This window comes from Salmo salar, chromosome 16, assembly GCF_965601325.2.
Source record: "Salmo salar chromosome 16, fSalSal1, whole genome shotgun sequence".
In the NCBI taxonomy this organism is placed as follows: domain Eukaryota; kingdom Metazoa; phylum Chordata; class Actinopteri; order Salmoniformes; family Salmonidae; genus Salmo; species Salmo salar.
In genome coordinates, this window is record NC_138306.1 from 88096272 (window position 1) to 88123333 (window position 27062).

Below are 27062 nucleotides of genomic sequence, written 5' to 3' on the forward strand. Positions count from 1 at the left end.
TATCCACTACTAGAGGACCAGGGAAAGACCCAGTATCCACTACTAGAGGACCAGGGAAAGACCCAGTATCCACTACTAGAGGACCAGGGAAAGACCCAGTATCCACTACTAGAGGACCAGGGAAATACCCAGTATCCACTACTAGAGGACCAGGGAAAGACCCAGTATCCACTACTAGAGGACCAGGGAAAGACCCAGTATCCACTACTAGAGGAGAGGACCAGGGAAATACCCAGTATCCACTACTAGAGGACCAGGGAAAGACCCAGTATCCACTACTAGAGGACCAGGGAAATACCCAGTATCCACTACTAGAGGACCAGGGAAAGACCCAGTATCCACTACTAGAGGAGAGGACCAGGGAGTAATGACCCAGTATCCACTACTAGAGGACCAGGGAAAGACCCAGTATCCACTACTAGAGGACCAGGGAAAGACCCAGTATCCACTACTAGAGGACCAGGGAAAGACCCAGTATCCACTACTAGAGGACCAGGGAAAGACCCAGTATCCACTACTAGAGGAGAGGACCAGGGAAAATACCCAGTATCCACTACTAGAGGACCAGGGAAAGACCCAGTATCCACTACTAGAGGACCAGGGAAAGACCCAGTATCCACTACTAGAGGACCAGGGAAAGACCCAGTATCCACTACTAGAGGACCAGGGAAAACCCAGTATCCACTACTAGAGGACCAGGGAAAGACCCAGTATCCACTACTAGAGGACCAGGGAAAGACCCAGTATCCACTACTAGAGGACCAGGGAAAGACCCAGTATCCACTACTAGAGGACCAGGGAAAGACCCAGTATCCACTACTAGAGGACCAGGGAAAGACCCAGTATCCACTACTAGAGGACCAGGGAAAGACCCAGTATCCACTACTAGAGGACCAGGGAAAGACCCAGTATCCACTACTAGAGGACCAGGGAAAGACCCAGTATCCACTACTAGAGGACCAGGGAAAGACCCAGTATCCACTACTAGAGGACCAGGGAAAGACCCAGTATCCACTACTAGAGAGGAGAGGACCAGGGAAAGACCCAGTATCCACTACTAGAGGACCAGGGAAAGACCCAGTATCCACTACTAGAGGACCAGGGAAAGACCCAGTATCCACTACTAGAGGACCAGGGAAAGACCCAGTATCCACTACTAGAGGACCAGGGAAAGACCCAGTATCCACTACTAGAGGACCAGGGAAAGACCCAGTATCCACTACTAGAGGACCAGGGAAAGACCCAGTATCCACTACTAGAGGACCAGGGAAAGACCCAGTATCCACTACTAGAGGACCAGGGAAAGACCCAGTATCCACTACTAGAGGACCAGGGAAAGACCCAGTATCCACTACTAGAGGACCAGGGAAATACCCAGTATCCACTACTAGAGGACCAGGGAAAGACCCAGTATCCACTACTAGAGGACCAGGGAAAGACCCAGTATCCACTACTAGAGGAGAGGACCAGGGAAATACCCAATATCCACTACTAGAGGACCAGGGAAAGACCCAGTATCCACTACTAGAGGACCAGGGAAATACCCAGTATCCACTACTAGAGGACCAGGGAAATACCCAGTATCCACTACTAGAGAGGAGAGGACCAGGGAAAGACCCAGTATCCACTACTAGAGGACCAGGGAAAGACCCAGTATCCACTACTAGAGGACCAGGGAAAGACCCAGTATCCACTACTAGAGGACCAGGGAAAGACCCAGTATCCACTACTAGAGGACCAGGGAAAGACCCAGTATCCACTACTAGAGGACCAGGGAAAGACCCTAGTATCCACTACTAGAGGACCAGGGAAATACCCAGTATCCACTACTAGAGGACCAGGGAAATACCCAGTATCCACTACTAGAGGACCAGGGAAATACCCAGTATCCACTACTAGAGGACCAAGGAAAGACCCAGTATCCACAACTAGAGGACCAGGGAAAGACCCAGTATCCACTACTAGAGGACCAGGGAAATACCCAGTATCCACTACTAGAGGACCAGGGAAATACCCAGTATCCACTACTAGAGGACCAGGGAAATACCCAGTATCCACTACTAGAGAGGACAGGACCAGGGAAAGACCCAGTATCCACTACTAGAGGACCAGGGAAAGACCCAGTATCCACTACTAGAGGACCAGGGAAAGACCCAGTATCCACTACTAGAGGAGAGGACCAGGGAAAGACCCAGTATCCACTACTAGAGGACCAGGGAAAGACCCAGTATCCACTACTAGAGGACCAGGGAAATACCCAGTATCCACTACTAGAGGAGAGGACCAGGGAAATACCAAGTATCCACTACTAGAGGACCAGGGAAAGACCCAGTATCCACTACTAGAGGACCAGGGAAAGACCCAGTATCCACTACTAGAGGACCAGGGAAAGACCCAGTATCCACTACTAGAGGACCAGGGAAATACCCAGTATCCACTACTAGAGGACCAGGGAAAGACCCAGTATCCACTACTAGAGGAGAGGACCAGGGTAATACCCAGTATCCACTACTAGAGGACCAGGGAAAGACCCAGTATCCACTACTAGAGGACCAGGGAAAGACCCAGTATCCACTACTAGAGGACCAGGGAAAGACCCAGTATCCACTACTAGAGGACCAGGGAAAGACCCAGTATCCACTACTAGAGGACCAGGGAAAGACCCAGTATCCACTACTAGAGGACCAGTATCCACTACTAGACAGGAGAGGACCAGGGAAAGGACACAGTACCCAGCACCAGTCGTTCCTCTCCTGGGGGGTACTGGCCCCTAGTTTGATGTGTGGTTCAGTGGTTCTGGGTGACCAGGAGAGGCTGATTAGGAGCATATGTTATCATGGTTCAAGGAAAACAGCCCACCAGACCAGGGACTGCAGGTGTCTAAACACCCAGCCACCGAGTGATGTCTGTCGGCCAGGACAACCCCTCCTCCCCCCCACCACCTGGACCTCAGCTCCATTCAAGCCCCCTCACAGAGAGAAGGGCCTACTGCCTTCATTCACTTTACCAAACCACAGGGATACCTTCAGGCTCTGATCAGTCCCTACACCCGGACCCTACACCCGGACCCTACACCCGTACCCTACACCCGGACCCTACACCCGGAGCCCTACACCCGGACCCTACACCCGAACCTGAAACCCAGACCCTACACCCGGACCCTACACCCGTTGAAAACCTGTGGTTTGAGTTGAAGAGGGCAGTTGATAAGCCCAGACGAAGGATATCAAAGATCTGGAAGGATTCTGTGTGGAGAAATGGTCCAAGATCCCTCCCAATGTGTTGACCAACTCACAAAACTTTTTGTTGCATAAAATAGATCTCAGTATTTAAATTATTTACCTTATACAGTTTTTTGCTCATCTTTATCAAGGGTGTCAATAATTTCGAACCCCACTGTGTGTGTGTGTGTGTGTGTGTGTGTGTGTGTGTGTGTGTGTGTGTGTGTGTGTGCGTCACTCACAGTGAACGTGGATCCAGAGCGTGACACAGCGACCGCGTGGCTTCCCTTCTCCAACTCCACACACAGCTCCCACTGCCTCCTCTCCTGGGGGGTGGTGGACACCCTGAAACACACACACACCCCTTTCCCATTAGTATCAGTCTCAGAGAGCGTTTCCCTGAGGCTCAGAGGAAGCTGAATAAACAGTCAGCTCTTCCACTAACTGACAGCTACTCCCTCTCTCTCTCCCTACACCAGAGACCAGTCTGCTGGTCTGTTACCTCTCAGCCAACCTTCCTAACACAACTTTTATTAAGAAAGACACTTGAAATGAGCATGGTATAGATGAACATAATCAACAGCACCAACACAAGTTTAGCTTTGGAACCAGAAATTCAAGAGATAGAAATGTTTCTAAAATGTTGATGGCTAACTATAGTGTTGAGGCTTTAATGATCATGTTCTCTGGAATACTCCACTGTAGAAGGATCTGTCTGGTTTATCCCTGCTCTGAGAGAGAGGAGGGGGTAGGGGGGAGGGAGGAGAGAGGAGGAGTGAGAGGAGAGAGGAGGGAAGAAAGGGGGAGGGAGGGCTGAGGGGGAGGGAGAGAGGCGGAGAGGAGACAGGAGGGGTGAGGGAGGAGAGAGGAGAGAGGAGGAGTGAGAGGAGAGAGGAGGAGTGAGAGGAGAGAGGAGTGAGAGGAGAGAGGAGGGGGAGGGAAGAAAGGAGTGGTAGGGAGGGGGAGGGAGGGAGGGAGGGAGGGAGGGAGGGAGGGGAGGGATCTACCACTGACTGCAACTACAAAGACCGACCCCCGGCGGTTCATGAACAACGAAAGGAAACGATCCGAACAAGAAAGAATAAAACGTGGCCAGATGTTGAGACAGATGGCAGAGCTGACAGAGAGAATCAAGTCTAACAGTTTGACCAGCAGACTGCTACACCACGCTAGGATACAGCTCTGTTAACTGGTGACATATTGCAGAACTGAGCCGGTGCTACAAGCAATGGAACATGTAAAACACTGGTTTAAACACACAACACAATAATAAACTCAGTAAAAACAGACAATGGACATTCAGATACAGTGAAACAGCACAATAATTAACACATGGGGAACAATGAGAGCTCTAGCTCTTTCTGATGTCAACTAGAACCTCTTGGTGTTTTTACCTCCTCTCTGTTTGATTTAACCAGTCATTGAGAACACATCAATTACAATATCAACCTGACCAAGATGGTGCTTTATCTAAGTGATATTCCAGTACCAATTCATACAAGAATTTCCCACAGTTATTTTAATTTATTTAATTTACCTGAGATTACCCAGGAACCTCTGGGAGCGGAGCTGTGCCGAGACGTAGAGAGCGGCTGCGGTGGCGACGAGCTCCCTGCGACCCTCGGAGGTCAGCTGGTGACCTTTGAACCCCTCTGGGTATTCCTCTGGCAGGAAGTTAGTGGTGATGTCACCAGAGATGAAGCGAGGGTGGGTGATGATCTCCCTGAGCAGGGGGATGTTGTGGGTCACACCTGGACAGTCACACACACAGGAACAACAGTCAGAGACAGGTAGAGATCAGACCCCTGGACAGTCACACACACAGGAACAACAGTCAGAGACAGGTAGAGATCAGACCCCTGGACAGTCACACACACAGGAACAACAGTCAGAGACAGGTAGAGATCAGACCCCTGGACAGTCACACACACAGGAACAACAGTCAGAGACAGGTAGAGATCAGACCCCTGGACAGTCACACACACAGGAACAACAGTCAGAGACAGGTAGAGATCAGACCCCTGGACAGTCACACACACAGGAACAACAGTCAGAGACAGGTAGAGATCAGACCCCTGGACAGTCACACACACAGGAACAACAGTCAGAGACAGGTAGAGATCAGACCCCTGGACAGTCACACACACAGGAACAACAGTCAGAGACAGGTAGAGATCAGACCCCTGGACAGTCACACACACAGGAACAACAGTCAGAGACAGGTAGAGATCAGAACCTCTACATGTGTGTAGCTATACAGAAAATGTCAGAGTCTTGAGGTACTGAAGATGCTTCCAGAAAGATATAACACCCAACAGTGTGTGTGCGCGCGTGTGTGTGTGTGTGTGTAGTGTGTGTGTGTGTGTGTGTGTGTGTGTGTGTGTGTGTGTGTGTGTGTGTGTGTGTGTGTGTGTGTGTGTGTGTGTGGTGTGTGTCTTACCTCTGATGACATAGTTATCCAGAGCGTCCTCCATCCTCTGCAGGGCTTCAGCGCGCGTGGCGCCATAGGTCACCAGCTACGGCGAGCACAGAGGGACATTCACATTATAGATCAGTAAAACATATTGGAAAGGGCAATGTGATTGTGTTGGGCAGTTTGAGGGAGAACACAGCAGCTAACCTTGGAGATCATTGGGTCATAGTAGATACTGATGTCACTTCCTTCTTGGATGCCACTGTCCACACGCACCTGACAGAGGAGACTACATGTCAGTATGAATACACTGTCACCTGACAGAGGAGACTACATGTCAGTAAGACTACATGTCAGAATGACTACATGTCAGTATGAATACATGTCAGTATGACTACATGTCAATATGAATACACTGTCACCTGACAGAGGAGACTACATGTCAGTAAGACTACATGTCAGAATGACTACATGTCAGTATGAATACATGTCAGAATGACTACATGTCAGTATGAATACTTGTCAGTATGACTACATGTCAATATGAATACATGTCAGAATGACTACATGTCAGTATGAATACATGTCAGTATGACTACATGTCAATATGAATACACTGTCACCTGACAGAGGAGACTACATGTCAGTATGACTACATGTCAGTATGAATACATGTCAGTAAGACTACATGTCAGTATGAATACATGTCAGTATGACTACATGTCAGTATGAATACATGTCAGTAAGACTACATGTCAGTATGAATACATGTCAATATGAATACATGTCAGTATGACTAAATGTCAGTATGAATACACTGTCACCTGACAGAGGAGACTACATGTCAGAATGACTACATGTCAGTATGACTACATGTCAGTATGAATACATGTCAGTAAGACTACATGTCAGTATGAATACATGTCAGTATGACTACATGTCAGTATGAATACATGTCAGTAAGACTACATGTCAGTATGAATACATGTCAGTATGACTACATGTCAGTATGAATACACTGTCACCTGACAGAGGAGACTACATGTCAATATGAATACACTGTCACCTGACAGAGGAGACTACATGTCAGTAAGACTACATGTCAGTATGACTACATGTCAGTATGAATACATGTCAGTAAGACTACATGTCAGTATGAATACATGTCAGTATGACTACATGTCAGTATGAATACACTGTCACCTGACAGAGGAGACTACATGTCAGAATGACTACATGTCAGTATGAATACATGTCAGTATGACTACATGTCAGTATGAATACACTGTCACCTGACAGAGGAGACTACATGTCAGAATGACTACATGTCAGTATGACTACATGTCAGTAAGACTACATGTCAGTATGAATACACTGTCACTTGACAGAGGAGACTACATGTCAGTATGACTACATGTCAGTATGACTACATGTCAGTATGAATACATGTCAGTAAGACTACATGTCAGTATGAATACACTGTCACCTGACAGAGGAGACTACATGTCAGTATGAATACATGTCAGTATGACTACATGTCAATATGAATACATGTCAGTAAGACTACATGTCAGTAAGACTACATGTCAGTAAGACTACATGTCAGTATGACTACATGTCAGTATGAATACATGTCAGTAAGACTACATGTCAGTATGAACACATGTCAGTAAGACTACATGTCAGTAAGACTACGTCACTATGAATACATGTCAGTAAGACTACATGTCACTATGAATACATGTCAGAATGACTACATGTCAGAATGACTACATGTCAATAAGACTACATGTCAGAATGACTACATGTCAGTATGACTACATGTCAGAATGACTACATGTCAGTAAGACTACATGTCAGTATGACTACATGTCAGTAAGACTACATGTCAGTATGACTACATGTCAGTAAGACTACATGTCAGTATGACTACATGTCAGTAAGACTACGTCACTATGAATACATGTCAGAATGACTACATGTCAGAATGACTACATGTCAGTAAGACTACATGTCAGTAAGACTACATGTCAGTAAGACTACATGTCACTATGAATACATGTCAGAATGACTACATGTCAGAATGACTACATGTCAGAATGACTACATGTCAATAAGACTACATGTCAGAATGACTACATGTCAGTATCAATGACTACATGTCAATGACTACATGTCAATAAGACTACATGTCAGAATGACTACATGTCAGTAAGACTACATGTCAGTAAGACTACATGTCAGTAAGACTACATGTCAATGACTACATGTCAATAAGACTACATGTCAGAATGACTACATGTCAGTAAGACTACATGTCAGTAAGACTACATGTCAGTAAGACTACATGTCAGTAAGACTACATGTCAATAAGACTACATGTCAGAATGACTACATGTCTTTAAGACTACATGTCAGTAAGACTACATGTCAGTATGACTACATGTCAGTAAGACTACATGTCAGTAAGACTACATGTCAGTAAGACTACATGTCAGTAAGACTACATGTCAATAAGACTACATGTCAGAATGACTACATGTCTTTAAGACTACATGTCAGTAAGACTACATGTCAGTATGACTACATGTCAGTAAGACTACATGTCAGTATGACTACATGTCAGTAAGACTACATGTCAGTAAGACTACATGTCAGTAAGACTACATGTCAGAATGACTACATGTCAGAATGACTACATGTCAGTTAGACTACATGTCAGTTAGACTACATGTCAGTAAGACTACATGTCAGTTAGACTACATGTCAGTAAGACTACATGTCAGAATGACTACATGTCAGAATGACTACATGTCAGTATGACTACATGTCAGTAAGACTACATGTCAGTAAGACTACATGTCAGTAAGACTACATGTCAATAAGACTACATGTCAGAATGACTACATGTCAGAATGACTACATGTCAGTATGACTACATGTCAGTATGACTACATGTCAGTAAGACTACATGTCAGTAAGACTACATGTCAATAAGACTACATCAGTATGACTCAGGTCTTCCAGGAAGATAGAAATATGACATGTAGTATGTATTTCCATGTTGTTTAATGTTTATCAAATTGTTTTGACATCAGGTTGAGGACAGAAGGATATAAATATGACGCTATTATTAGTAGTCATAACAACAAGCATTCTGATGCTCTAGATCTGAGGCCTGACTAGAACAGCAGCAGTGTTCCATGGAAATATCCTGTCAGGTTCAGAAAGGTCAACACACATCACGTCTTCAGCAGAAATAACAGAGAGGTCAACACATCACGTCTTCAGCAGAAATAACAGAGAGTTCAACACATCACGTCTTCAGCAGAAATAACAGAGAGGTCAACACATCACGTCTTCAGCAGAAATAACAGAGAGGTCAACACATCACGTCTTCAGCAGAAATAACAGAGAGGTCAACACATCACGTCTTCAGCAGAAATAACAGAGAGGTCAACACATCACGTCTTCAGCAGAAATAACAGAGAGGTCAACACATCACGTCTTCAGCAGAAATAACAGAGAGGTCAACACATCACGTCTTCAGCAGAAATAACAGAGAGGTCAACACATCACGTCTTCAGCAGAAATAACAGAGAGGTCAACACATCACGTCTTCAGCAGAAATAACAGAGAGGTCAACACATCACGTCTTCAGCAGAAATAACAGAGAGGTCAACACATCACGTCTTCAGCAGAAATAACAGAGAGGTCAACACATCACGTCTTCAGCAGAAATAACAGAGAGGTCAACACATCACGTCTTCAGCAGAAATAACAGAGAGGTCAACACATCACGTCTTCAGCAGAAATAACAGAGAGGTCAACACATCACGTCTTCAGCAGAAATAACAGAGAGGTCAACTCAGAACAAAGAGTGCATGTGACTCACTTTTGGGAGGTTGATGGGTTCCTGGTACTGTGACAGGCGTCCAATGGAGGGCAGACCAAAGGACTTGTAGGGGTCCTGGAGAAGGAGAAATATCACCTATGCTTTATAACTGGTTATAACTGCCTAATAAACTCTCAATAACCTCTATAACACACAGGAAGTGTCCAGAAGACAGTGGGGACCCAGAAACAGTTTTGTAGAGAGAAGTGACACATTCACTAGCCAGCAGAAGGGCCATGGTTCACCTTATTCACTTTAAGGTACAAAGCAGAACAAGTGTTTAGTGTGCCCACCTCAGCGTAGACTCTGCTCTCTATAGCCCAGCCGTTGATGGGGATGTCTTCCTGTTTGTGTAGCAGAGGGAAACCCTTGGCCACCCGGATCATCTGCTGCACCAGGTCCAGACCAGTGATACACTCTGTGATTGGGTGCTCCACCTGAACGGGGCAAAGGTCAGCGGTCAGTCAACCACTCAGAGGGGAGGACTGGGTTGATTACAGGAAGTCACTTGGCAAGTGTCTGACTGTCATGTACAGAAAAACACACAAAGACAAAAGTACAGCTTTCTTCCCATCGCCCCACCTGAAGGCGAGTGTTCATCTCCAGGAAGTAGAAGTTCTTGTTGGAATCCACCAAGAACTCTACGGTCCCGGCAGAGGAGTACTGGACTGCTTTAGCCAGCTGTACTGCCTGCTCCCCCATCGCACGACGTGTGTCTGGGTCCAGAAACGTACTGCAGAGAGGACAGAAAACAGAAAACTTAGAGCCCAAGACATTTCTTTTTTTAAATGTAACCTTTATTTAACTAGGCAAGTCAGTTGAGAACAAACCCTAACCCTTATTTACAATGACGGCCTACACCGGCCAAACCCGGACGACGCTGGGCCAATTGTGCACCGCCCTATGGGACTCCCAATCACGGCCGGATGTGATGCAGCCTGGATTTGAACCAGGGACTGCAGTGACGCCTCTTACACTGAGATGCAGTGCCTTAAAGCGCTGCGCCACTTGGGAGCCCACTCGGGAGCCCACTCGGAGCCCACTCGGGAGCCCACTCGGGAGCCCACTCGGGAGCCCACTCGGGACATACACCAATGAATAAGTTAAAGGCGAAAACATTGACCCCTGACCTTGGAGCCTCCTCCACCACCTTCTGGTTCCTCCTCTGGATAGAACACTCCCTCTCGTTCAGCCACAGAGCATTACCATGCTTATCAGCCAGGACCTGGATCTCAATGTGTCTGGGGTTGTCTACAAACTTCTCAATCAGCAGACGGTCGTCTCCGAAACTAGATGCAGCCTCCTGTGAGGACAAACGAAAACCTTCCCTGGGAAAGACAGAAGGGAAACGGTTTATAAGTCTCATTAAATATCTTAATAAAGTCTATAAATATCTTATTGCCATTTACTACACAGCGTAGAGACGTATAACTAATTGTATAATTAAAATGCTTTTATTATATTTTAATTGTATTTATTACAGCAATAACGAATCTCACCTGGTCTCATCATCGTTCCAGGCGATCCTCATACCTTTCCCCCCTCCTCCTGCTGAGGCCTTGATCATCACCGGGTAGCCTGATCAACAACACAATATGACTGGGTAGTCTGATCAACAACACAATATGACCGGGTAGCCTGATCAACAACACAATATGACTGGGTAGCCTGATCAACAACACAATATGACTGGGTAGTCTGATCAACAACACAATATGACCGGGTAGCCTGATCAACAACACAATATGACCAGGTAGCTTGATCAACAACACAATATGACTGGGTAGCCTGATCAACAACACAATATGACTGGGTAGCCTGATCAACAACACAATATGACTGGGTAGCCTGATCAACAACACAATATGACTGGGTAGCCTGATCAACAACACAATATGACCGGGTAGCCTGGTCAACAACCCAATATGACCGGGTAGCCTGATCAACAACACAATATGACCGGGTAGCCTGATCAACAACACAATATGACTGGGTAGCCTGATCAACAACACAATATGACTGGGTAGCCTGATCAACAACACAATATGACCGGGTAGCCTGGTAAACAACCCAATATGACCGGGTAGCCTGATCAACAACACAATATGACTGGGTAGCCTGATCAACAACACAATATGACTGGGTAGCCTGATCAACAACACAATATGACTGGGTAGCCTAATAACACCACAATATGACCCGGGTAGCCTGATCAACAACCCAATATGACCGGGTAGCCTGATCAACAACACAATATGACTGGGTAGCCTGATCAACAACACAATATGACTGGGTAGCCAGATCAACAACACAATATGACTGGGTAGCCTGATCAACAACACAATATGACTGGGTAGCCTGATCAAAAACACAATATGACCGGGTAGCCTGATCAACAACACAATATGACTGGGTAGCCTGATCAACAACACAATATGACTGGGTAGCCTGATCAACAACACAATATGACTGGGTAGCCTGATCAACAACACAATATGACTGGGTAGCCTGATCAAAAACACAATATGACCGGGTAGCCTGGTCAACAACACAATACAAAAATTCTGCATGGAGGCCAGGCAAATCTTTTTTTAATTAATTAATGGAATTTTGATTCACTTACCGATCTCTCCTGCAATCTTCACAGCTTCCTCCACGTTCTGAGACAGGAGACAGAGTTGTAAGTTCCACCAACCACCAGCAGAGGGAGGGATTTCCCTCATCTCCTTAACCATCCCTTTGTTTCTCTGCGTCTCCCCACCTGTCTGCTTCTGCCTGCCTGCGTTCGCCTGCCTGTCTCCCTGCCTGCCTGTCTCCCTGCCTGCCTGTCTCCCTGCCTGCCTGCCTGTCTCCCTGCCTGCCTGCCTGTCTCCCTGCCTGCCTCCCTGCCTGTTTCCCTGCCTGCCTGTCTCCCTGCCTGCCTGTCTGTCTGCCTGCCTGCCTGCCTGTCTCTCTGCCTGCCTGCCTGCCTGCCTGCCTGCCTGTCTGTCTGTCTGTCTGTCTGTCTGTCTGTCTGTCTGTCTGTCTGTCTGTCTGTCTGTCTGTCTGTCTGTCTGTCTGTCTGCCTGCCTGCCTGCCTGCGGGTCTGTCTCTCTGCCTGCCTGTCTGTCTCCCTGCCGGTCTGTCTGTCTACCCCATCAATCATGCCCAGGGGCAGCATAGGTAGAAGAGATCACCCCATCAGAGGTGTTGTTGCCCCCCTGGCCTGTGACAGCTACGTGACAACAACCATCTTTATCTATTTATCTACTAGCCATCAGCAGGCGAAGTGTTAAACATGGCCCACACAGCTCTATTAGGACCATCACTGTATACAGAGGAGAGGGGAAGAGCAGGAGAGGAGAGACAGGGGAGAAAGAAGGGAAGATTGAGTGAGTGAGAGAGACAGACAGAGAGAGAGACAGAGAAAGGCAAGAGGCTGAGGAGAGAGAGGGGGAGAAGAGAGAGATGGGAGAGGAGAGAAGAAGAGCAGGAGGAGAGAAGAGGGGGGGAGAAAGAGGGGGGAGAGGAGAGTGGAAGAGCAGGAGGAGAGGGGGGAAAGGAGAGAAAGAAGGGAAGATTGAGAAAGAGATAGACAGAGAAAGGCAAAAGGCTGAGGAGAGAGGGGGTAGAGGAGAGAGAGATGGGGAGAAGAGAGATGGAGATAGAGTGAGGGAAAGAGAGGGGGTGAGGAGAGAGAGAGATGAGAAGAGAGATGGAGATAGAGTGAAGGAAGGAGAGAGGGGGTAGAGGAGATGGAGGAAAACAAATGCCTGTGTGTAGAATGAGGGATAATGAAGAAGACTAGATCTGAGTGGTATTGTTAAATGCAGATGAAGTTTGATTTGTTGCCAGGATGATCATATGCTTGCAGAAAGTTGTTGCCAGGACAACCATGTTGACGTATAGCTCACCTCGACGACCCCGTCAAACCCGGGGATGACGTTGACATTGGCTGCCTTGGCAAGGAGCTTGCTCTCGATCTTGTCGCCCATGGCATGGATGGCGTGGGTGTCCGGTCCTATGAACACCACATCTTCTGCAGCCTGCAGGAGACCAACAACATCACCACCACATCAGAGAACAACCTACACTGGAACCATTCAGACAGACAATCACACCTGCTACCTATACCAACCTACATAATGAACAGACCTGAGTCAGTATAGAGCTGCTACCTATACCAACCTACATAATGAACAGACCTGGGTCAGTATAGAGCTGCTACCTATACCAACCTACATAATGAACAGACCTGGGTCAGTATAGAACTGCTACCTATACCAACCTACATAATGAACAGACCTGGGTCAGTATAGAGCTGCTACCTATACCAACCTACATAATGAACAGACCTGGGTCAGTATAGAGCTGCTACCTATACCAACCTACATAATGAACAGACCTGGGTCAGTATAGAACTGCTACCTATACCAACCTACATAATGAACAGACCTGGGTCAGTATAGAGCTGCTACCTATACCAACCTACATAATGAACAGACCTGGGTCAGTATAGAGCTGCTACCTATACCAACCTACATAATGAACAGACCTGGGTCAGTATAGAGCTGCTACCTATACCAACCTACATAATGAACAGACCTGAGTCAGTATAGAGCTGCTACCTATACCAACCTACATAATGAACAGACCTGGGTCAGTATAGAGCTGCTACCTATACCAACCTACATAATGAACAGACCTGGGTCAGTATAGAACTGCTACCTATACCAACCTACATAATGAACAGACCTGGGTCAGTATAGAGCTGCTACCTATACCAACCTACATAATGAACAGACCTGGGTCAGTATAGAACTGCTACCTATACCAACCTACATAATGAACAGACCTGAGTCAGTATAGAGCTGCTACCTATACCAACCTACATAATGAACAGACCTGGGTCAGTATAGAGCTGCTACCTATACCAACCTACATAATGAACAGACCTGGGTCAGTATAGAACTGCTACCTATACCAACCTACATAATGAACAGACCTGGGTCAGTATAGAGCTGCTACCTATACCAACCTACATAATGAACAGACCTGGGTCAGTATAGAGCTGCTACCTATACCAACCTACATAATGAACAGACCTGGGTCAGTATAGAACTGCTACCTATACCAACCTACATAATGAACAGACCTGGGTCAGTATAGAGCTGCTACCTATACCAACCTACATAATGAACAGACCTGGGTCAGTATAGAGCTGCTACCTATACCAACCTACATAATGAACAGACCTGGGTCAGTATAGAACTGCTACCTATACCAACCTACATAATGAACAGACCTGGGTCAGTATAGAGCTGCTACCTATACCAACCTACATAATGAACAGACCTGGGTCAGTATAGAGCTGCTACCTATACCAACCTACATAATGAACAGACCTGGGTCAGTATAGAGCTGCTACCTATACCAACCTACATAATGAACAGACCTGGGTCAGTATAGAGCTGCTACCTATACCAACCTACATAATGAACAGACCTGGGTCAGTATAGAGCTGCTACCTATACCAACCTACATAATGAACAGACCTGGGTCAGTATAGAGCTGCTACCTATACCAACCTACATAATGAACAGACCTGGGTCAGTATAGAGCTGCTACCTATACCAACCTACATAATGAACAGACCTGGGTCAGTATAGAGCTGCTACCTATACCAACCTACATAATGAACAGACCTGGGTCAGTATAGAGCTGCTACCTATACCAACCTACATAATGAACAGACCTGGGTCAGTATAGAGCTGCTACCTATACCAACCTACATAATGAACAGACCTGGGTCAGTATAGAGCTGCTACCTATACCAACCTACATAATGAACAGACCTGGGTCAGTATAGAGCTGCTACCTATACCAACCTACATAATGAACAGACCTGGGTCAGTATAGAGCTGCTACCTATACCAACCTACATAATGAACAGACCTGGGTCAGTATAGAGCTGCTACCTATACCAACCTACATAATGAACAGACCTGGGTCAGTATAGAGCTGCTACCTATACCAACCTACATAATGAACAGACCTGGGTCAGTATAGAACTGCTACCTATACCAACCTACATAATGAACAGACCTGGGTCAGTATAGAGCTGCTACCTATACCAACCTACATAATGAACAGACCTGGGTCAGTATAGAGCTGCTACCTATACCAACCTACATAATGAACAGACCTGGGTCAGTATAGAGCTGCTACCTATACCAACCTACATAATGAACAGACCTGGGTCAGTATAGAGCTGCTACCTATACCAACCTACATAATGAACAGACCTGGGTCAGTATAGAGCTGCTACCTATACCAACCTACATAATGAACAGACCTGAGTCAGTATAGAGCTGCTACCTATACCAACCTACATAATGAACAGACCTGGGTCAGTATAGAGCTGCTACCTATACCAACCTACATAATGAACAGACCTGGGTCAGTATAGAGCTGCTACCTATACCAACCTACATAATGAACAGACCTGGGTCAGTATAGAACTGCTACCTATACCAACCTACATAATGAACAGACCTGAGTCAGTATAGAGCTGCTACCTATACCAACCTACATAATGAACAGACCTGAGTCAGTATAGAGCTGCTACCTATACCAACCTACATAATGAACAGACCTGGGTCAGTATAGAGCTGCTACCTATACCAACCTACATAATGAACAGACCTGAGTCAGTATAGAGCTGCTACCTATACCAACCTACATAATGAACAGACCTGAGTCGGTATAGAGCTGCTACCTATACCAACCTACATAATGAACAGACCTGGGTCAGTATAGAGCTGCTACCTATACCAACCTACATAATGAACAGACCTGAGTCAGTATAGAACTGCTACCTATACCAACCTACATAATGAACAGACCTGGGTCAGTATAGAGCTGCTACCTATACCAACCTACATAATGAACAGACCTGAGTCAGTATAGAGCTGCTACCTATACCAACCTACATAATGAACAGACCTGAGTCAGTATAGAGCTGCTACCTATACCAACCTACATAATGAACAGACCTGGGTCAGTATAGAGCTGCTACCTATACCAACCTACATAATGAACAGACCTGGGTCAGTATAGAACTGCTACCTATACCAACCTACATAATGAACAGACCTGAGTCAGTATAGAGCTGCTACCTATACCAACCTACATAATGAACAGACCTGAGTCAGTATAGAGCTGCTACCTATACCAACCTACATAATGAACAGACCTGGGTCAGTATAGAGCTGCTACCTATACCAACCTACATAATGAACAGACCTGAGTCAGTATAGAGCTGCTACCTATACCAACCTACATAATGAACAGACCTGAGTCAGTATAGAGCTGCTACCTATACCAACCTACATAATGAACAGACCTGAGTCAGTATAGAGCTGCTACCTATACCAACCTACATAATGAACAGACCTGGTCAGTATAGAGCTGCTACCTATACCAACCTACATAATGAACAGACCTGGGTCAGTATAGAGCTGCTACCTATACCAACCTACATAATGAACAGACCTGGGTCAGTATAGAGCTGCTACCTATACCAACCTACATAATGAACAGACCTGGGTCAGTATAGAGCTGCTACCTATACCAACCTACATAATGAACAGACCTGGGTCAGTATAGAGCTGCTACCTATACCAACCTACATAATGAACAGACCTGGGTCAGTATAGAGCTGCTACCTATACCAACCTACATAATGAACAGACCTGGGTCAGTATAGAGCTGCTACCTATACCAACCTACATAATGAACAGACCTGAGTCAGTATAGAGCTGCTACCTATACCAACCTACATAATGAACAGACCTGGGTCAGTATAGAACTGCTACCTATACCAACCTACATAATGAACAGACCTGGGTCAGTATAGAGCTGCTACCTATACCAACCTACATAATGAACAGACCTGGGTCAGTATAGAGCTGCTACCTATACCAACCTACATAATGAACAGACCTGGGTCAGTATAGAACTGCTACCTATACCAACCTACATAATGAACAGACCTGAGTCAGTATAGAGCTGCTACCTATACCAACCTACATAATGAACAGACCTGGGTCAGTATTGAACTGCTACCTATACCAACCTACATAATGAACAGACCTGGGTCAGTATAGAACTGCTACCTATACCAACCTACATAATGAACAGACCTGGGTCAGTATAGAACTGCTACCTATACCAACCTACATAATGAACAGACCTGGGTCAGTATAGAACTGCTACCTATACCAACCTACATAATGAACAGACCTGGGTCAGTATAGAACTGCTACCTATACCAACCTACATAATGAACAGGCCTGGGTCAGTATAGAGCTGCTACCTATACCAACCTACATAATGAACAGACCTGGGTCAGTATAGAGCTGCTACCTATACCAACCTACATAATGAACAGACCTGAGTCAGTATAGAGCTGCTACCTATACCAACCTACATAATGAACAGACCTGGGTCAGTATAGAGCTGCTACCTATACCAACCTACATAATGAACAGACCTGGGTCAGTATAGAACTGCTACCTATACCAACCTACATAATGAACAGACCTGGGTCAGTATAGAGCTGCAACCTATACCAACCTACATAATGAACAGACCTGGGTCAGTATAGAGCTGGTACCTATACCAACCTACATAATGAACAGACCTGGGTCAGTATAGAGCTGCTACCTATACCAACCTACATAATGAACAGACCTGAGTCAGTATAGAGCTGCTACCTATACCAACCTACATAATGAACAGACCTGGGTCAGTATAGAACTGCTACCTATACCAACCTACATAATGAACAGACCTGGGTCGGTATAGAACTGCTACCTATACCAACCTACATAATGAACAGACCTGGGTCAGTATAGAGCTGCTACCTATACCAACCTACATAATGAACAGACCTGGGTCAGTATAGAGCTGCTACCTATACCAACCTACATAATGAACAGACCTGGGTCAGTATAGAGCTGCTACCTATACCAACCTACATAATGAACAGACCTGGGTCAGTATAGAACTGCTACCTATACCAACCTACATAATGAACAGACCTGGGTCAGTATAGAGCTGCTACCTATACCAACCTACATAATGAACAGACCTGGGTCAGTATAGAGCTGCTACCTATACCAACCTACATAATGAACAGACCTGGGTCAGTATAGAACTGCTACCTATACCAACCTACATAATGAACAGACCTGGGTCAGTATAGAGCTGGTACCTATACCAACCTACATAATGAACAGACCTGGGTCAGTATAGAGCTGCTACCTATACCAACCTACATAATGAACAGACCTGGGTCAGTATAGAGCTGCTACCTATACCAACCTACATAATGAACAGACCTGGGTCAGTATAGAGCTGCTACCTATACCAACCTACATAATGAACAGACCTGGGTCAGTATAGAACTGCTGGAATTTGCGCTTTTTGAACTATAGTGGTTGCATTGGTTCCATTGTACCAGGCATAGCTCAAGAATTGAAACGTGATCGACTTATTTCACCAATTTCAGTATATTCACAAATTTACATTTACATTTGAGTCATTTAGCAGACACTCTTATCCAGAGCGACAGTTAGTGTATTCCCCTTAATATAGCTAGGTGGGACAACCACATCTCAGTCTTAGTAAGTACATTTTTCTTCAGTAAAGCAGCTATCAGCAAAGTCAAAGCTAGTAAGAACAAAAATAAGTCAATTGTGAAATACGTAAATGATACAGGACGAACATACCCGACTCCCATCACAGCCATTTATTTTCAGTCAAAGCAGTGCTGTCTTGGGAACTCAACACAAACCCCTTCAGGCTGTAATAGATGAGGCCTAGTCTTCTGTCACATCTACCCCTTCTACATTACCCACTACCCCTGGAAACATGACAGTACTTAGGGCATATAAACAGGGAAAGAAAGAGGGACGGGAAGAGGGGCGCTTGTTCTCTCTCTCTCTCCCGTTGTCTTTGTGTTGTATAGAGCCCGTTGGATATTGCTTCCTGCCTGACACACAGTGGCAGAGCCTCAGGGCCCATCGTCAGGCCTACAGCAGGGCAGTAAGGCTATAGCCCAAATGGCAACCTATTCCCAATGAAGTGCATCACCTTTGACTTGGCTCTGGTCTAAAGTAGTGCACTATATAGGGAATTGGGTTCCATTTGGGTCGTAGCCTAAGGGCCTGTTATTAGTATGGAGATTCACCCTCAATGACTCCCAATTCAGCACCCTTAAAGTGAATAGGCCCTGGTTCCCATAGCATGACACACAGGACAAAGGCAGAGAAGGAGAAGAGGGGGACTCGACCCAGAGATAATTCTGCTGTTTGTAAATAATAAGCTTAGCTGAGAAGGACAAAGAGAAGAGTGGTGAAGAGAGAAAACAGAAGAACAAAACCCCTACTTTAGTGAAATGATTTAAGTTTTACACAAAAGGTACCTTCATTCTCATTTCATCAGTAGGCTTCCTTGTTAGACTTTGACTTGGTTGTAGAGATCACTGTTTGAACAATATTTACAACTCCTCCATCCTGGTTCCAGATCACTGTTTGAACAATATATACAGCGCCTTCGGAAAGTATTCATAACCCTCAGCATTTTGTTGAGTTACAGCCTGAATTCAAAATGGATTAACACATCTACACACAATATCCTGTAATGACAAAGTGAAAACATGTTTTCAAATGTTTTGCTAATTTATTGAAATACAAAACACACAAGTCAATAAGTCAATTTATTGAAAGACTCACACCCCTGAGTCAATACTTTGTAGAAGCACCTTTGGCAGTGATTACAGCTGTGAGTTTTTCTGGGTAAGTCTATAAGACCTCTAAATTCTTCAAGCTCTGCCAAGTTGGTTGTTGATCATTGCTAGGCAGCCATTTTCAAGTCTTGCCATAGATTTTCAAGCTGACTGAAGGGGTGTGAGTCAGGAACAGTCAATGTCTTCTTGGTAAGCAACTCCAGTGTAGATTTGGCCTTGTGTTCTAGTTTATTGTCCTGCTGAAAGGTGAATTCGTCTCCCAGTGTCTGGTGGAAAGCAGACTGAACCAGGTTTTCCTCTAGTACTGTGACTGTGCTTAGCTGTATTCCGTTTATTTTTATCACCCAAAAAAACCTCTATAGTCCTTGCCGATGACAAGCTTACCCATAAAATGATGCAGCATCCACCATGCTTGAAAGTATGAAGAGTGGCACTCAGTAATGTATTGGATTTGTCCCAAACATATCAATTTGTATTCATTTTTTGCTGTTTTACCTTAGTGCCTTATTGCAAACAGTTTCAGAATATGTATTTTGTACAGGTTCCCTTCTTTTTACTCTGTCATTTAGGTTAATATTGTCGAGTATACAATGTTGATCCATCCTCAGTTCTATCACAACCATTAAACTCTAACTGTTTTAAAGTCACCATTGGCCTCATAGTGAAATCCCTGAGCAGTTTCCTTCCTCTCCGGCAACTGAGTTAGGAGGGATGCCTGAATCTTTGTAGTGACACCATCTAAAGTGTAACTAACAACTTCACCATGCTGAAAGGAATATTTAATGTCTTATTTTGTTTTTACCCATCTACCAATAGGTGCCCTTCTTTGTGAGGCATTGGAAAACCTCCCTGGTCTTTGTGGTTAAATCTGTGTTTGAAATTCTTTGCTCGACTGAAGGGACCTTACAGATAATTGTATGAGTTGGGTACAGAGATGAGGTACACACTATTATTGCACACAGAGTCCATGCAACTTATTATGGGACTGGTTAAGCACATTGTTACTCCAGTACATATTTAGGCTTGCCATAACAAAGGGGTTGATTACTTATTGAGTCAAGACATTTCAGCTTTTAATAATTTCTGAAGGCACTAAGTATTCACACCTGAGTCAATATTTTGTAGAAGCACCTTTGGTGGGGATGTCTGGATCAGCTTTGAGTCGTCTTGGGGATGTCTGGATCAGCTTTGCACATCTGGATTTGGGGATTTTCTCCCATTTTTCCTTGCAGATTTTCTCAAGCTTTGTTAAGTTAGATGGGGAGCGCCGGGGAACAGCAATCTTCAAGTCTTTCCACAGATTTTCAATGGGATTTAAGTCTGGGCTTCTGCTGGGCCGCTCAAGGACTTTAACATTCTTGTTCTGAAGTCATTTCAGTGTTGCTTTGGCTGTATGCTTGGGGTCATTGTCCTGTTGGAACATAAATCTTCACCCCAGTCTAAGGTTGTTTGCACTCTGAAGCAGGTTCTCGTCAAGGATTGGCCTGTATTTGGCTCCATTCATTGTTCGCTCTATCCTTACCAGTCTGACAGTCCCTGCCACTGAAAAGCATCCCCATAGTATGATGCTGCCACCACCATGCTTCACGGTAGGGATGGTGTTAGACGGGTGATGAGCTGTGCCTGGTTCTCTAGACATAGCGCTTTGCATTCAGGCCCAAGAGTTCAATTTCAGTCTGATCAGACCACGGAACCGTTTGCCTCATGCTGTCTTTCACAGGCCTTTTTGCAAACTCCAGGTGTGCTGTCATGTGCCTTTTTCTCAGTAGTGGCTTCGGTCTGACCACTCTCCCATAAAGCCCAGATTGGTGAAGTTCTGTAAAGACGATTGTCCTTCTGGCAGGTTCTCCCATCTCAGCCAAGGAACTCTGTAGTTCTGTCAGAGTGGTCATTGGGTTCTTGGTTACCTCCCAGACTAAGGTCTTTCTTGCCCGGTTGCTCAGTTTGCTGAGACGGCCAGCTCTAGGCAGAGTCTGGGTAGTTCCATCATTTTTCAATTTCCCAATGATGGAGACCACGGTGGAGACCACTCTTGGAAACTTTCAACACTCTAGAACTTGTTTTATACCCTTCCACAGATAGAATTGTGATGAGGCATATATCTTGGAGCTCTACGGACAGTTCCCTGGACTTCAGGGTATAGTTCCTGCTCTTACATGCACTGTCAACTGTGGGACCATATATAGACAGGTGTGCTTATTTCTAAATCATGTTCAAACTGGTGAAAACAGGTGGACTCCAGTCAAGTTGTAGTGACATCAAGGATGATCAAAGGAAATTGGATGCACCTGAGCTCAATTTGGAATGTCATAGCAAAGGGGTGTGAATACTTATGTCAATGAATATCTGCATTTAATTTTCAATATATTTGCAAAAATGTCTAAAAACATGTTTTCACTGTCATTATGGGGTATTGTGATGTCATTATGGGGTATTGTGTGCAGATGATCCATTTTGAATTCAGGCTGTAACAACAAAATGTGGAATAAGTCAAGGGGTATGAATACTTTCTGAAGGCACTGATACAACTCCATCTTTCTAAACTATTTGGCAGACAATGACAAACACACAAGCTATCCATCTTTTAGATGGTAATGACAAAGAAACACCCAACCAATCATCCTTTAGACGAGGACACACAATGACAAACACACAACCTATTTTTATTTATTATGAATCCTTATTAGCTGCTGCCAAGGGGTTCTGTGGTCAAGCAAAATTAAGGCAACATTTTCAAAACATTACAATACATTCACAACACACTGTGTGCCCTCAGGCCCCTACTCCACCACTACCCCATATCTACAGTACTAAATCCATTTGTGTGTGTGTGTGTGTATGTTCTCATGTGTGTGTGCATATGTCTGTGCCTATGTTTGTGTTGCTTCACAGTTCCGCTGTCCCATAAGGTGTATTTTTATTTGGTTTTTAAATATAATTTTACTGCTTGCATCAGTTACTTGATGTGGAATAGAGTTCCATGTAGTCATGGCTCTATGTAGTACTGTGCACCTCCCATAGTCTGGACTTGAGGACTGTGAATAGTGGCATGTCTTATGGGGCATGCATGGGTGTCCGAGCTGTGTGCCAGTAGTTTAGACAGACAGCTCGGTGTATTCAGCATGTCAATACCGCTCAAATACAAGCAGTGATGAAGTCAATCTCTCCTCCACTTTGAGCCAGAAGAGATTGACATGCATATTATTAACATTAGCTCTCTGTGTACATCCAAGGGCCAGCCGTGCTGCCGTTCTGAGCCAATTTCAATTTTCCTAATTCCTTTTTTGTGGCACCTGACCACACGACTGAACAGTAGTCAAGTTGCGGCAAAACTAGGGCCTGTAGGACCTGCCTTGTTGACAGTGTTGTTATGAAGGCAGAGCATCACTTTATTATGGACAGACTTCTCCCCATCTTAGTTAGTACTGTATCAATATGTTTTGACCATGACAGTTTACAATCTAGGGTTACTCCAAGCAGTTTAGTCATCTCAACTTGTTCAATTTCAACTTTATTTATTACAAGATTTAGTTGAGATTTAGGGTTTAGTGAATGTTTTGTCCCAAATACAATGCTTTAAGTTTTAGAAACATTTCGGGCTAACTTATTCCTTGCCACCCACTCTGAAACTAACTGTAGCTCTTTGTTAAGTGTTGCAGTCATTTCAGTCGCTGTAGTAGCTGACGTGTATAGTGTTGAGTCATCCGCATACCATAGAAACTCTGGCTTTACTCAAAGTAAGTGGCATGTCGTTAGTAAAAATGTTAAAAAGCAAGGGGCATAAACAGCTTCCCTGGGGAATTCCTGATTCCATTTGGATTATGTTTGAGAGGCTTCCATTAAAGAACACCCTCTGTGTTCTGTTAGACAAGTAACTCTTTATCCACATTATAGCAGGGGGTGTAAAGTCATAACACACATGTTTTTCCAGCAGCAGACTACAATCGATAATGTCAAAAGCTGCAGTGAAGTCTAACAAGACAGCCCCCACAATCATTTTATCACAAATTTCTCTCAGTCAATCATCAGTCATTTGTGTAAGTGCTGTGCTTGTTTAGTGTCCTTCCCTATAAGCGTGCTGAAAATCTGTTGTCAATTTGTTTACCGTGAAATAGCATTATATCTGGTCAAACAATTTTTCCCAGAAGTTTACTAAGGGTTGGTAACAGGCTGATTGTTCGGCTATTTAAGCCTGTAAAGGGGGTTTTACTATTCTTGGGTAGCGGAATGACTTTAGCTTCCCTCCAGGCCTGAGGGCACACCTTTCTAGTAGGCTTAAATTGAAGATGTGACAAATAGGAGTGGCAATATCGTCTGCTATTACCCTCAGTAATTTTCCATCCAGATTGTCAGACCCCGGTGGGACACACAATTTGTCAGACCCCACAATAATTTTCACCTCCTCCACACCGACTTTACGGAATTCAAAAGTACATTTGTCTTTCATAATTTGGTCACATATACTTAGATGTGTAGTGTCAGCCAGTGTTGCTGGCATGTCATCCCTAAGGTTGCTTATCTTGTCAATGAAAACGTCCTTAAAGTAGTTTGCAATATCAGTGGGCTTTGTGATGAGTGAGCCATCGGATTCAATGAACGATGGAGCCGAGTTGGCTTTTTTCCCCAAAATGTAATTTAAGGTGCTCCAAAGCTTTTTACTATCATTCATCTTTGTTTCATAGTGTAGTTTCTTTTAATTTAGTTTAGTCACGTGATTTCTTAATTTGCAGTACGTTTCTCAATCAGTTGGGCTGATTGGGAAACGTTATTCTTGAGTGGGCAGCTTGATGATCGCCAATCAATATTTAAAGTCTCACCCAGAAAATATACTTCTCTGTTGATATCACATACATTATCAAGCATTTCACACATATTATCCAGATACTGACTGTTAGCACTTGGTGGTCTATAGCGGCTTCCCACCAGAATGGGCTTTAGGTGAGGCAGATGAACCTGTAGCCATATTACCTCAATAGTATATAACATTAGATTGTCTCTAAGCTTTACAGGAATGTGGTTCTGAATATAGACCGCAACACCGCCTCCGTTGGCATTTCTATCTTTTCGGTAGATGTTATAACCATGTATTGCTACCACTGTATCAAAAGGTATTATCTAAGTAGAGTTTCAAAGATAGTCAGAATAGAAAATGTTACAATCAAGTTATTGACTTCATGGACCTTGTTTCTTAGGCTATATATGTTAATATGGGCTATTTTGTGGCACTTTCCTGGGTTGCTTGATTGTTTTTAACGCTTTCCTGGGAAGTTTGTCAGAAGTAGACTTACTCATGTTATTTACATTGGAGCTGATTGTGCAGGGTGAGATGCACAAAGTGGTCTTCCTACTAGGACACCGCCTCACTGCTAACAGTGTAACTCTGGTTTATAGTCTTATGATTACTGCTTACAATAGCTGTAGGATTAACAGAAGTATTCGGTGTAATTAGGGGTACATAAATTAAATGACTAACATTGTGTTTGCCAATGCCCCTTGGATCATGTACATTTGATGCAGCATTATGACGACTCATTGTCACAATGGTAGGGATTAACTGAGCTGGTCTTGGATCATGTACATTTGATGCAGCATTATGACGGCTCATTGTAACAATGGTAGGGATTAACTGAGCTGGTCTTGGATCATTTACCAGTCATTGTTTCAACGCAGCCTTGAAATGCTTGGACAGAGTCCAGGAGACAAGATGATTTGGATGGACTCCGTCATTCCTGTAGAGTATCTTCTGTTTCCAGAAGGTGTCAAAGTTATCAATAAAAGTGACTCCAGCAGAGCTACAGTAGTCTTTTAGCCAGATGTGTAATGCCAGCAGTCTGCTGAATCTTTCACACCTGCAGCCCAACGATGGTACTGGACCTGAAATGATTGGCCGTTTTTTTGGAATCTTAATGCTAAAACATCAGTTCTTTAAAATAAATGTTCAAATGTTCCAAGCTAGCCCTCCTGAAGTCGTTTGACCCCACATGAACTACGACAGCATCAGCTCCCGGCATCTGTGGTAGAACAGTCAGAAGCAGCCTTGTTATGTCCTGTACTCCTGCTCCTGGGTAACACAGGGTTTTTGCCTTGGGAACCGAGATGTTTCCCACCATAGTGCTGCCTATGGTGACAGCAGGTGATGTTGAATGGGCCGGTCTCTCAGGCAGCCTCAGGGTCTGTTGAGGGTGGGAGCTCCGAGGATCTGAAGCTGAGATAGGAGCCACCGGAGAGGGAGACAGGACCGAGGACAAAGGCGCAGGTACCTCTGGATCCGATCTTGAATGGGAAGCCCCCAAGGAAGAAGGCGCCGGAACCTCTGGATCCAGGGCGGCAAAGCTGTTTCTGGTCTGTGTCAGTTCTGGGCTCAACATCTCCATGGAGACCCCCGTTGCCAGAGGACGCCTTCTTTGAATTCCACGGCGAGTGATGTACCTCCGTGGCTGGTTGGTTGGGTCGAGAACTCCGTTCTGCCAGGGAAGAGGGAGACCCCTTCGGGGATGGAACCCTGCCGAGCACCGGCCTGTCGGCTGTGGAGAGCCTACACGGCAGCGAAACTTCCACTAGAACAAAGCAGCGTCCGGCTAATGGGGTGGAAGAAAATGAAAAAGTAGGCGGGCGTGGGTTCCCCAGTAGCTTGTGTAGGTTTGCTACTTGCTTGCTAAGAGTAGCTACTTTGCTCCTGTAGTCTTCAGCAAACAAGCAGTTGCTACATTGAAAGTCAGCGCGGTCCACATTGTCCCGGAA

At 44.9% G+C, this 27062-nt stretch overlaps 1 protein-coding gene across 1 annotated transcript in view; it reads right to left on the bottom strand.

The window, feature by feature from the left end:
* LOC106593318 (propionyl-CoA carboxylase alpha chain, mitochondrial) overlaps positions 1 to 27062 on the bottom strand; it is a 54859-nt gene that overhangs the window by 16637 nt on the left and 11160 nt on the right. Inside the window, exons 7-17 of the mRNA XM_082963151.1 lie at positions 13423 to 13554; positions 12153 to 12189; positions 11029 to 11107; positions 10660 to 10857; positions 10112 to 10262; positions 9823 to 9966; positions 9530 to 9604; positions 5842 to 5910; positions 5662 to 5737; positions 4759 to 4972; positions 3464 to 3566 (exon numbers count right to left, since the gene is read on the bottom strand). Coding sequence (XP_082819277.1) covers positions 3464 to 3566; positions 4759 to 4972; positions 5662 to 5737; positions 5842 to 5910; positions 9530 to 9604; positions 9823 to 9966; positions 10112 to 10262; positions 10660 to 10857; positions 11029 to 11107; positions 12153 to 12189; positions 13423 to 13554 — 1278 coding nt within the window. The remainder of the gene's footprint in view (positions 1 to 3463; positions 3567 to 4758; positions 4973 to 5661; positions 5738 to 5841; positions 5911 to 9529; positions 9605 to 9822; positions 9967 to 10111; positions 10263 to 10659; positions 10858 to 11028; positions 11108 to 12152; positions 12190 to 13422; positions 13555 to 27062) is intronic.